This window comes from Psammomys obesus, unplaced genomic scaffold (genome assembly GCF_907164565.1).
Source record: "Psammomys obesus unplaced genomic scaffold, mPsaObe1.curated_primary_1811, whole genome shotgun sequence".
Taxonomy (NCBI): domain Eukaryota; kingdom Metazoa; phylum Chordata; class Mammalia; order Rodentia; family Muridae; genus Psammomys; species Psammomys obesus.
The window spans coordinates 1435703-1448487 of record NW_026594311.1 but is presented as its reverse complement, the minus strand read 5'-3'; the positions used below and the strand labels follow the sequence as shown (position 1 = coordinate 1448487).

The following is a 12785-nucleotide window of genomic DNA, read 5'->3' as shown; positions in this document are numbered from 1 at the left end:
GAATGGTGGCTGACAATGCATCCTCTCAGCTGTTTCTAATCACAGAGGCTCAAACTGCTACTGACATCAGGATATGGTCCAAGCAATGAGGGCTTAGGCTGGCTGAACGAAGGCCCTCTTCTCCTAGTAGTGCATCCTTCCCCATGCCACCAGGAATAGAAATATGACAGCTCTAAGGATTCGTTGTCATTGTCCCAAAAGTTGAGCCTTCAAACTCCCCAGGGGGAAGAGGGAGGCAGGAGACTCACCTACTTCTGTAGCACAAGTAACTAACCATCGAACCATCTCCCGGCGCCTCCAGTTAAGAGTGGACAAGGTCATCCGCATTACCTAGACACAGAAGAGGCATTTCTAGTGGGCCAAGCCTAACAGTTGGGATCCTTTCCTCTCTTCTACCCCATAGTATTCTTTTAAGCAATCGATTTTTTTTTTTTTTTTTTTTTTTTTTTTGCTGTTTGTTTGAGACAGGGTCTCATGTAGCCCAGGTTGGCCTTCAATTCTCCATGACCTAGAATTTCTAATCCTCTGCCTCTACCTCCCCAGCACTGACAGTGGAGATATACCCCACCATGCTCTGTTCATGAAATGTTAGGGGCCAACCTAGGATCTTATTTCATGTAGGTAATCACTCCACCAAATGAGATACACTCCCAGCCTGACAACAAATGTTGTCCATTACGTAACTAGTGGTCTTTTCTCTCTGTGTGGATAGGTTTAATTTCTCCCCACCCCTCTCATGAGGCTCTCTCATGATTAACAAGGCTCTTATACCTTAAGAGACTTGGAGGGAGATGGAGGTAGAGAAGATGGTGACCCTAAAGTCACCATAGTGCCTAAAGCTACTTTACTTCTGGCCTTAACTTTAACATGAAGGCCGATTTTACAGGCGCCTTACCTTCTGTCTACCCTAGAACTTGTATTCTGGAAGGCAGAAAGCACCAGACATGGCTCATATTCAGTCCCCTTGGAGTACCTGCTACCAGCTGTCATTAGTCCACAAACCTAATGCTAAGACAGTGATGTCATAGCCATACCTGTAAACCCAGCTCCAGGGCCACATTGAGCAGAGTGCTGTCTGCACTGCTGTCCGTGGGAGTAGCAGTCTTGAATGCATCTTGAGCCAATTTGAAGATGAGGGAGGAAGAATGGATGTGCTTCTGTATTGCTTCCAGAATTGTTCGTAGCCTCAGCGTGTCCCCTGCAGTGATTGGAAAGGCAGGGGCAGGGTTTGTTTGAGTTTTCCGGGACAGTAAGCTGATTAGAGCTAATTTAGCCAATGCTCTTGAACGCTACCATCCCTTCTGGTTGGTCAAGCTGTCAGCTGTCTCTTCTAAATCCACTGGTGGAGCTTTCTGTTCCTAGGCACCCACATGGATTCACCTTTCCCATCTTTTTCTCTAAAAGTTATTTTATTTTGTGTATATTGGTGTTTTACCTGCATATATAGATCTGAGCACTGAATGTGTACCTGGTACCCTCAGAGGTCGGAAGAGGGTTCCTTAAGTTCCCTGTAATTGGAAGGTGTGAGCCACCATGCAGGTGCTGAGACTTGAACCCAGGTCCTCTTGAAAAGCAGCCAGTGCTCTTCCACTCAGCCATCTCTCCAGCTCCTCACCTCTCCCATATATATTTGGTGACTCAATTGAAATATTAAGTGAAAAGCTGTGTGCGGTGGCACATGCCTGTAATCCCAGCACTCAGGGACACAGAGGCAGGCAGATCTTTGTGAGTTCAAGGCCAGCCATGCCTGGTTTACAAACTGAGTCCAAGAAAGCCAAGGCTACACAGAGAAACCCTGTCTCAAAATAAAAAAAAAAAAAACAAAAAAAGAAATATTAAGTGAACTTCATACTTTAAAAGTTTACTGTCTGTGTGTTACACACATTACATGAGTCCATAAATCATAATGTCATACTGGCTAGTCTCACTGCCCTAAAAACTCCTGTGTTCAACAAGTCTTTCCCCATTTCCCTAGACCCTAACAATTACAATTTTATACAGTTGGAATAACACAGCCTTTTCAGATTGGCTTCTTGCAATATGCAATACACGGTGAGGTTCCTATGTGTAAAGTTTTTGTTGTTGTTTGTTTCTTAAGACAGGGTTTCTCTGTGTAGCCCTGGATGTCCTGGAACTCACTCTGCTGGCCTTGAAATCAGAGATCCACCTGCCTCCTGCCTCTCAAGTACGGGAATTAAAGGCGTGCACTACCAACCCCAGCTAAATCTATTTTGTTTTATTGCTAGATAACATTCCATCTGGATATGTTAACATTCCATATGGATATATCACAGTTTATCTTTTCAAAGTGTTTTGAAGAACACTTTGGTTGCTTTGGACACAGTTGTGAATAAATATGTAAATATTCTTAAGCGGGTTTGAATATGTATGTGTCTTTGACTCATTTGGGTAATACCTAGGAACACAACTGCTGGAATACATTAAGACTATTTAGCTTTGTTAAAAAAAAAAAATACAGGGGGCTGGAGAGATGGCTCAGAGGTTAAGAGCACTGGCTGCTCTTCCATAGGTCTGGAGTTCAATTCCCAGCAACCACATGGTGGCTCACAACTATCTATAGTGCCCTCTTCTGGCGGCAGGTGTACATGGAGACAGAACATTGTATAGACAATAAATAAATAAATCTTTAAAAAAATACAAAACAAAGCAGGAAGCTGGGTTCGGTGGTGTATGCCTGTAATCTCAGCATTCTGGGAGGCAGAGGCAGGCGGATCTCTGCGAGTACCAGCCTGGTCTACAAAGGCAGTCCAGGACAACCAAGGCTATACAAAGAAACCCTGTCTCAAAAAATGAAACAAAACAAAAAACAGAAACAAAACCAAACCCTGCCAAACTATCTTCCAAAGTGGCTGTGGTATTTTGCATTCCCCCAGCAGTAAGAGTTTCTGTTTTTCCACACTGTTGCCGACATTTTGTTCTTAGTCATCTAACAGTGTATGGTGATAGCTTGTTGATTTAATTTATAATATCCCAGTGATACGTGATCCTGATGAATGTAATTTCATATACTTGTTTGCTATCTGTAGACATTTGGCAAGATGTTTTTCCAGTTCTGTGGTAAGTTTTAATTTTATTTATTTTTAAAGATTACTTAGGTACATGAGATCTCTGTTTGCATGTGTGCCTGCAAGACAGGAGAGGACATCAAATTCCATTATAGATGGTTGTGAGCCACAATGTGGCTGCTGGGAATTGAACTCAGGTCCTCTGGAAGAGCATGTGCTCTTAACTTGCTGAGCCATCTCTCTAGCTCTATTTTATTTTATTTTATTGTAGAGACAAGCTCTCGCTATATAGGTCTGGCTGTCCCAGAACATGTACGTAGACCAGGCTGGTCTCAAACTCCGAGATCCTCTTGCCTCTGCCTCCTGAGTGTTGGCATTAAAGGTGTGTACTTCTCTTAGCTTCTGTCAGTTTTTAAATTGTTGTCAGTTTTCTGGGGTTTACTGTTGTTTTGGTTTGTTTTTTAGATTTTTTTTTTTTTTTAAGACAGAATCTCAGGCATTCCAGGATGGCCTTGAATTTATGCAGCAGAGTCTGCCCTTGAACTCCCGATCCTCTTCCTCCACTGTCTGAGTGCTGTGATTTTACAAGTGCACTGCTCTGCCTGGTTTACGTGGTGCTGGGGATTAAACCCAGCCCTTGAAGCATCTGAGGCTTGCACTCTACCAACTGGTCTATATCCCCAGGCTCCTGATGAGCGTAAGAATTCTTTGTATATTTGGGATTTAAGTTCTTTATTAGGTATGGTTTTTAGCATTTTCTCTGTATATGGCTTAATTTTTATTTACTATTTCCACACTACAATAGTTAATTTTTTTTTGTTTTAGGGCTGTTTAAAGCATCAAACTAAGACTATACTTTGATTTTGTGAGTTAACATAACAGATTAAGAAGTGAACTCTGGGGAGCATCCCAGGCACCTTAGCTGTGGGCAGCAGGGCATGGACCCTCAGGTAGCCACAGGTCAGGGGCCAGGCAAGCCAACTGCAGGGGAGGCCCCCAGCACAGAGGCTGGCTTTGCCACAGCTGACCTCACTGGTCAGGAGACAGAGAAGGAGATGGCCATGGATCAACTAGCCAGTAGAGCCCAGAGCATCCCTCATGATATTCCTACCCGTGGAGAGGCTCCAAGTTCCGAAGAGGAAGGCTTTGCTGTGGACAAGGAAGCTGATGGGGACATGTATGCCCAGGAACTGTCAGAAGGTCCACCCTGCCCACCCATGGAACAGGCTGCTGATCTTTCTAATGAGCACTGGGACTTGGAGCTGAAAATGGACCAAGGCAATCCTTACAATGTCAATGACATCCATGCAACATTTCTTAGAGATTAAACCTTGGGTGTGCTGTGTCCCACAAGGAGACATGATATATGACCCCAGCTGGCACCATCCACCTCCACTGATAACACATTATTGGAAGATGGTCTTTGAAACAGGACAGTTTGATCACGCTGAAGACTAAAAGTCTCACTTTTTGCCTGGGGGAATTTTTGTGTCCCCCAGATCAAGAGTTGTTTCCTATGTTTTAAGTGAGATATCCTTTCCAAGGCATTGTTTCCAGTGGCTCCCCAGTGGGCTCAGACAGGTGTTAACTGGGGTCCTGCCGCCCTCCCATTTTGTTGTTACTGTTGTTAATGGGCTCTTTGCATTGTGTTGGCATTTTTGTGTGTCAGGGTTGTATTCTTTATAAATAAAGATGGGGGGAAAAAGAAGTGAACTCTGAATGTCAGTTGTGGTGGTGAACATTTTAATTCCAGCACTTGGGAGGTAGAGGCAGTGAGTTTCAGGCTAGCTTGGTTTACAGAGCAAGTTCCAGTATAGCCAGGGCTCAGACAAAAACAAAAACAGACCTATTACCTATGCTGATGGCTGAAAATGAATGCTAGGGTTAACTGCACCACAGTAAGTTTTCATACAGCCTGGAAGTACAGAAGTCACGTACAGGAGTCACGTCTTTCAGGCCCTGTGGCTGCTTCACAGTGCATCTGCCTGGTGTACGCACAACAATCCCATCCTCCCTCAGCCTCTGGCTCTTGCTAATAACGGTGGTTAGCTTCCAGGGATGGAGGAAGGGCTCATTCTCAGTACTGTCTTCGGTGGTTTGAGCAGGCATAGTCGCCGCAGACTCCTGTGTTTGAACCACACTGGGAGCTGCCGTGGTACTAGGTGTGGCCTTTGCGGCCTTGTTGGAGGAAGTGTGTCACTGTAGAGGTAGGCTTTGAGGCTAACCCACACCCGGTATGATGCAGTCTCCTTCAGCAGCCTTCATATCTACAGGCAGAACTCTCGGCAACTCCATGCTTCCCGCCATGATGATGATGGACTGAACCTCTGAAACTGTGACAGCCCCAATTAAATGTTTTCCTTTATAAGAGTTGCCTTAGTCATGGTGTCTCTTCACAGCAATAAGACACAAACTAAGACACTACATATCCCATTTATCACTGTTGGCATCTGGGAGTCTGGATAGACTTCCCCCACCTAGATTCAATGAGGTCAGCCAGTTTTGGTTTTTTTTTTTGTTTTTTTTAATCCAAGGGTGCAGTTGTGGATAAGCTCGTAGGCATTTTCAACCACCTGATTCTCATTATTATTACCTCTTCCTATTTTGAATTCAATTCCTGGAGAGAAAACAACTGCTACATTCATTCCACATAACCACACTGGAGTTTGTCAGGTTCTCCTGAATCCACCCATGACAGCTGCCTAAGATGAGTATCGTATTTAAGGCCAGAAGAAAACGATACTGAGCAGAACCCACAGAATATTTACTTCCAACCACAGAGTACTTGGGTAATCCACTTAGTATGTCTGGGTAGTATATGCAAGAATGTACACTGCGTTAGAAATACACTTTTACTCAAGCCTGTTTGATGATCTGAGGGATTTTGAATCTGAATATAGTAACACCTTCTGTGTCTTACTGACAGAGTTCTGCAGTTACCAGCACAATATTACAATTTATGGTCACAAAATAATCTTATTTGCTACAACTTTAGGTGGCTGAAGAAATAAGCTTCCAAGCTGTACATCCATCACTTCTGAGTTTATCTTTCAAAACATTCATAAAGGGCAAGATCATGGGGCTGGAGAGGCAGCTTCTCAGTTAAGGGAACCTGCTGTTCTGCCATTAGGACCCAATTGTATATATCAGCAGCCATACTAAGCACCTTACAAAACTTGTGACTCCAGTTCCCTGGAATTTGATGCCTCTTCTGGCCTCTGAAGGCACCCCCACCAAAGATACTTTTAAAAAGTATATTTAAAAAAAAAATACGTCTGAAAAGAAATGCCCACACAGTTTCCTGGTACAAATCCTCAGGGTCCATGGCAGCTGGTATTCTGTTGCAGCTCTGTGTCTACAGCTCCTCTTCACTGCTCTTTGTGATAAAGCCTGCAAAGCCAACATGACTACATGAGCTCAGAGGGCTCAGACCCATTCTGGACTCTACCCTTTGACCAAGTGTGGTAGAACAATCACATACTCTGATTTGGTATGGAGATTTAGGCCTATCTTATTCTTCATTACATCTTCCAACGGTCTTGGAAGTTGAGAGGTCACTGGCAATGAACTCCATCTTATAGATTTTAAAAACTGAGGTTGAAAAAATAAACCGACTTTATTAGATGGAAGATTACACTCAAAAGTTGACTTAAAAATCATTTGGAGCCTGGTACAGTGGTGCATGCCTGTAATCCCAGCATTTAGAAAGGAAGAAGCAGACGGATCGCAGTGAGTTCGAGGCCAGCCTGGTCTACTAAGCAGGTCCAGGACAGCCAAGGCTACACAGAGAAACCCTGTCTCAAAAAATTAATAAAAAAAAAATCATTTGATTGTGAGAACAGGCATGGTGGTGCACATTACTAATCCTCCAGCACTTGGGAGGTAGAGGCAGCTAGATCTCTGTGAGTCTGAGGCTAGTCCAGTCTACAGAGGTAGGCCCAGGACAGCCAGTCCTACACAGAGAAACCCTGTCTCAAACAAACAAATAATAAAACAAAATAAATAAACATAAACAAATAAGAATAATTTCATTATGGAGCTGGAGAGATGGGTTTTGGTTAAAAGAACACATTGCTCTTCCAGAGAACCTGAGCTCAGTTTGCAGCACTCATGTCAGGGGGCTTGCAACCACCTGTTAACTCCAGCTCTGAGGGGAATCAGAAACCTCTGACCTCACAGAACACCAGCACTCATGTATACAGACACATAATATGAAATAATTTTAAAAAAACTTAAAAATCATTGGATTCTACATATTCAGGGTCCTAAGTTAGTAACTAGGGCAAAAATTCTGATCTGAAACCAAGTGCTCTTTCTAATGAGCAGTCAGCATGAAGCTCCCCACTGCTCTTGTAAGCAGAGAACATGGCTTCTGTTTTTCAGGGGACTACGGGCCCTGGATTGGTAGTCACAGTAGGGGCACTCGAGTCTAACATCTACCTGTACTTACCTTTGGCAGCAGTCAGCATGGTAGAGGCCAGTTCACACTGCTGTGATTCCAAGTGTCCAAGAGTGAACCAGCGAGGATAACGGCTGGGCACCAGTGACACCATGTTATGAGGGTGGGAAGTATCGCCTGCAGAAGATGAGTTTTCTAGAACAGGTAACCTAGAAGACCCAGGAAGCGCCATCAGCTTCATTTAGACTCTGGTCATTGTGAGCCCCTTTAGGGAAGTTTGCTTTCTGCTGGGGAGGAATTGGTTAGGGAAAGACAGGCTGAGAGCTTTGAAGGGTTTTAAACCTACAGTAGATGTCAGGCAGGTACTTGGGCACTTAGAAACCTCAAGCTGAATAGTTCCTACTATAAAGAAATTTGGCAGGCACATAGAGTGTCATAGGGTTATCTTGAAGAGCATAAGAAACAGATCCCAAAGAATTTCCTTTTCAGCTAAGGAATACTTTTAGTCTTATGGCCTAAAATCCTTCCTCTGTATGGCCTGCTGTATCCCAGAGACCCACACACGTAAACCAAGAATCATATTGTAGTTTGAAAATAAGATTCTCATAGAGCACTGTTTCTAGGTCTTTGAATATGTATATTTATCTCTGCTTCTCATATACTTCCCTGGGGACCTGTACCTGCACCCATGACTGAGCAGAGTTATGGAAGGACATTAATCCCTTCTCAGGCTACCCAAGTGGCTCCAAAACAGGGAGGCATCATATTTACTGTGGGCCTGCTCAGACAATCTACCATGAGTATAGGGAGGGGGGCCAAGTGCTTCATTAATACAGAATCCTAGAGCCTAGATCGTATGAAAATGCCTAAGCCACTGTAAGGGAGGCTTGGTTTTGGGAACTAGACAAAGGGGGAAAAGAAAGGATAAGTGAAGAGAGAGGGCACTGAAAGCTTCTGTTTTGGTAGAGGCAAACAGGCTGGACATGGGCTACCCACCTCATGGCACGTAAGGCTAACTTATAGGACAGGTCTGGATCGTGAGGCAGCAGCGCTGAGAACAAGTACTTTGCAAAGGCGTGCATGGGAACACTCTCCCGGTGGACAACTTCTCCTAGACCGCTGAAGGGGCCTCCTGAGGGGAGAAGATGAGCCGGCCAGTTATTCATGTATGCATGTATGTATGCATGTATGCCTACTCCATCCTAGACTTGAAAGCCCAAGGACCCATCTGAGTTTGTTTGCTAACCATAGAAACCTTCATTACTCTTTAATGTCATGAATATTTCTATGCCTGTTCTATAGTAGAGAGGGAACCCAGAGTCACAACCAAAGATTTTGTTACTGTAGACGGCCCCCCCTTACCTTCCAGCAGTAAGATGCACTGCTTCCGCAGTGTCTGTACTAGCTCATCATCCAGCTGCAGTTCCTGGAGTTGGCTTAGGAGTTGCTCCTCATTACGGCACACCTTGTCCTGTGCATAAAGGCCTTCAGGCATTACCCTCTGTTGACCCATGCCCATCAGAGCAACTTCCAGGGCCAGTGACAGGTATGACTCATTGCTGTTGGGGCAGCCTGAAGCCACAGGTACATGGTGGTACGCAGGAAGTCTGCTTTCATTCATATCTGAGGGCAACAGGTGTACCAGGTTCTTTAGAACAGGTCTGACATGTTCTTCTGAGCCTCTACCTGTCCCACTTTGGGATATCAGTTGCTCAATAGTCATCATAAAACTATGTGAGAAACTCAGAGCAGTAAGAAAAATATACTGAAAAAAGATTATGAGAACTGCAAAACAAAACAAAACAACAACAGCAAAACCCACTCTTTTATATCACACAAATTGACTACGCCAGTCAAGGAAGCATAAAGTCTTATCTTTGCCAGTGTTTACAATTGTTTGTGTGTCTGCTTCTGTTACCTCAGTGTGAGCACCTTGAAAGGAATGAGACCATCTCATTGTTCTAGGTTTCTCCATTACCTTATACCAGAAGAGCAGTGCAACATCAGGTTCTTCAAGCTATAAGTGTCTTGTGCAGTTATATGAAGGTGCCTAAAGATGTGGATTCCCTATGCAGGAGATTAGAACAATCAGGGCCTGCCCTAGCTTGGCTTGGGTTATCTTATCTCTACCCAGATACCTGGCTCCATCCATTTAACTCTTACTTTGCAAACATTCACATCTTCTATATTATGATTTTATATACTCCACTCAGAATTTCAGGAAGTGAACACTGGTTTAAGAGCCAATGTCCCAGCTAAGTATGATGGCATATGCTTGTAGTTTAGCTTATTAGGACACTGATGTGAGGATGGCTTGAGGGTACGAGTTCAAGACCAGCATGGGGAATCAAAAGAGGTACATGGGAAGGTTTGGAGGGAAGAAAGGGAATGATATAATTATAAGCTCAAAAACAAAAAAAAACAAAAAAGATTTTTATTTTCTCCCTTCCCCCCCTTTTTTTTTTCTATTAAGAAGCTCTAGACAATTAAGTGGCAGGTAATGCTAGGATCATGTGAAGATTAATCATAATGTCTGCTTGCACGTAGCTGATAGTGTGGTCAGAGATATTTGTAGACAGTAAAATGCAGTGCACTAATGCTAAAGTAAATGCGAATAAATTCAACAGTGATAGTACAAGGGAAAGGAGAAATTATGTATTTAGCCTAGCTGTTTTACGTTTGGGAAACTGGTACAAATGACCACGAGGGACAATGTTAAAAGAAAATCAGAGCACTGGAGTGATGGCTTAAAGGTTAAGAGCACTGGCTGTTCTTCCAAAGGTTCTGAGTTCAATTCCCAGCAACCATATGGTGGCTCACAACCATCTATAGTGAGATCTGGTGCCCTCTTCTGGCGTGCAGGTATACATGCAGCAGACAGAATGTTGTATACATAATAAATAAAAAAATAAATCCTAAAAAAAAAAAAAAGAAAGAAAATCAGAGCGTATAGCTGGGTAGCTAGTTAGATGCTGAAGTGCTTAACAGTCACTGGGGGCTGACTCCTTCATAATCAGCAGCTGTAAAATGAGGGCCTGAAACTCTAGGGTTTTTATTACTAGTTAAAAGAACTGGCTCTGGGGCTGGAGAGATGGCTTCAGTTCCTAGCACCCATGTCAAGTGGCTCACAACCACTTGTTACTGTAGCTCCAGGGGCATCTACCTGATGCCCCTTTTAAAAAGAAATAAGGAAAGCGAGGTAGGGTTTGGGGAGGTAGGCTGGGTGGAGGGATTTGGGGAAGGGTGGGATCTAAGTTTTATCTTTGGCCCTGGATAGGAAATGACATTTTACTCTGCAGGAGAAAAATAGCTGGAGGCTTTCTAGTAAAGCATAAAGAGTGATCATTGTCTTCTCTCTTTTCTTTCTTCCTTCCCTCCTCCTCCTTCTTTTTTTTTTTTTTTTGGTGTTTTGAGACAAGGTTTCTCTGTGTAGCCCTGGCTGTCCTGGAACTCACTCTGTAGACTAGGCTGGCCTGGAACTCAGAGATCCTCCCGTGTGCTGGAATCGAATGTGTGTGCCGCTACCACCCAGCAACTGTCTTCTTTCTTAACACCTGGACAGGAAGGTGCCCTCAAAAATCTGTCTGTTGCTGCAGTTGTAGGTCTCCTCAGTTCACTGCTCACTCTCTGAGGCTGTTCTGCTGTGCAGCGGCCCCTCTGTGCACTGTCCACTCTCCCTTTGAGAGTGTTCCACTTGACCTGTAGTAGAGTCCAGTGGTCTTCTATACCTCACTCTGTGTATCTTGCCTAATTTTTTTTTTTACTTGTTTGCTTTTGAGACAGGGTATCACTAAATAGCCCTGGCAGGCCTGGAAGTTGCTATGTGTAGACAAGGTTAACCTTGCACTCATAGAGATCTGCTTGCCTCTGTCTCCCGAAGGCTGGGATTAAAGATGTGTGCCATCATACCCTGTCTAAATTGTCTCAACGGAGATCACAAGGATTGGGGAGCCAAGAAACTAGAAAAAGATCCTGCTAACATTATTGTATGATTTCAAAGAAAGATACTTTGTTGTTTTTGAGGCAAGGCCTTACACTGTGTGGGTTAAGGATGGCTTTTTCTGTTGTAATTCTCCCGCTTCAGCCTCCTGAGCCACTATACCTGGCCTTAAAAAACAAAACAACAACAACAACAACAAAAAACAAATACATGGTCCAGGCCAGCTCTGAAACCCTGGGCTCAAATGATCTCCCTGCTTTAGCTTTCTGAGTAGCTGAGGCTAAAGGTGGGTGTGGCCATGAACAGCTTGACACACACTCTTCTTATGGAAGTTCTCTTCCAAACTTCTGGCCTCTGACTCCTGAAATTCCTCCAAGCTTTCTTATTCCCCCAAAGAAGCTAGTAAGATAAAGCAGGACATGCACACCCAGACCCAGAGTTTGGCAGAGAGATGGCTTGCTTCAGGCTGACCCCCGTACCTGACATTTCCATGTAGCTGTCATCATTCAGGCGGCAGGCCTCAGTCAAAGTGAGAAACAGGCAGCCAATGGGATCCAGGGGATGGCCCACCCAGCCCTCCAGGTTTGTGATAGTTGTGGTTCCTCTCTGCAACAATTCTGGAAATAAGCAGGTTCCAAGTTTTAGACAGAGATGGCAATTGTGCTTTTCTTCTGCTTTGGTCTCCTAATCAGTATCATTCAGTCTTTGACTGGAAAGTCAAAGAAAAAGCTACCCTTATTGTCATGTCTTTGCTTGATGGGCCTGATCACCAGCCCACCAGGCAGCTCTAATTCAGACTGTCTGCTGGCAGACCATACACAGAGACAGCTTTACAGCTTCAAAAGCATCTTCTCTAGGTCTTTTTGTTTTGTTTTGAGACAAGGTTTCTCTGTGTAACCCTGGCTATCCTGAACTCACTCAAACTCACAGAGATCAGCCTGCCTCTGCCTCCCAGAGGGCTTGGATTACAGGTGTGTAACACGGCACCTGGCTTCTTTTCCAGGTCTTAATGGGCCTTCCTCCTGCCCTGTTAGAAGCAGGGTCATTGTTCCTATTTTACAGACAATGAATAAAGCTGAGATTCACAGGAATGGTGTGAGGCACTCCACTCAGCAGGCAGAATTACTTGGAATTTTCAAGCCCATGGTACAGAACGAAAATTAGGTTTTGATTCTTTTTATCTCCTGAGACCTTATCACCCTTAGACCCCAAGATGTTAGAGGATTCCTAATCACTATACCTTTCTTCTGATGTTTGTAGATCTCTAGCTGCCGCTGCTGCTGCAACCTCAGAGTATTAATGATGGCCACCGTGAGTCTGAGAGCCTCTTTTGGGTACCCATGAGATCGCAGCGCATCAACCCGAGCACAGGCTGTAGGCACATGCTCTACCAGGCAGGAAGAAAATGTTTCAGTTAAAA

At 44.1% G+C, this 12785-nt stretch overlaps 1 protein-coding gene and 1 pseudogene across 1 annotated transcript in view; one reads left to right on the top strand and one right to left on the bottom strand.

The window, feature by feature from the left end:
* Zswim5 (zinc finger SWIM-type containing 5) overlaps positions 1-12785 on the bottom strand; it is a 104853-nt gene that overhangs the window by 4233 nt on the left and 87835 nt on the right. Inside the window, exons 7-13 of the mRNA XM_055618534.1 lie at positions 12606-12752; positions 11845-11982; positions 8788-9048; positions 8422-8557; positions 7477-7634; positions 1035-1198; positions 249-330 (exon numbers count right to left, since the gene is read on the bottom strand). Coding sequence (XP_055474509.1) covers positions 249-330; positions 1035-1198; positions 7477-7634; positions 8422-8557; positions 8788-9048; positions 11845-11982; positions 12606-12752 — 1086 coding nt within the window. The remainder of the gene's footprint in view (positions 1-248; positions 331-1034; positions 1199-7476; positions 7635-8421; positions 8558-8787; positions 9049-11844; positions 11983-12605; positions 12753-12785) is intronic.
* Positions 3689-4736, top strand: LOC129685137 (coordinator of PRMT5 and differentiation stimulator-like; annotated as a pseudogene).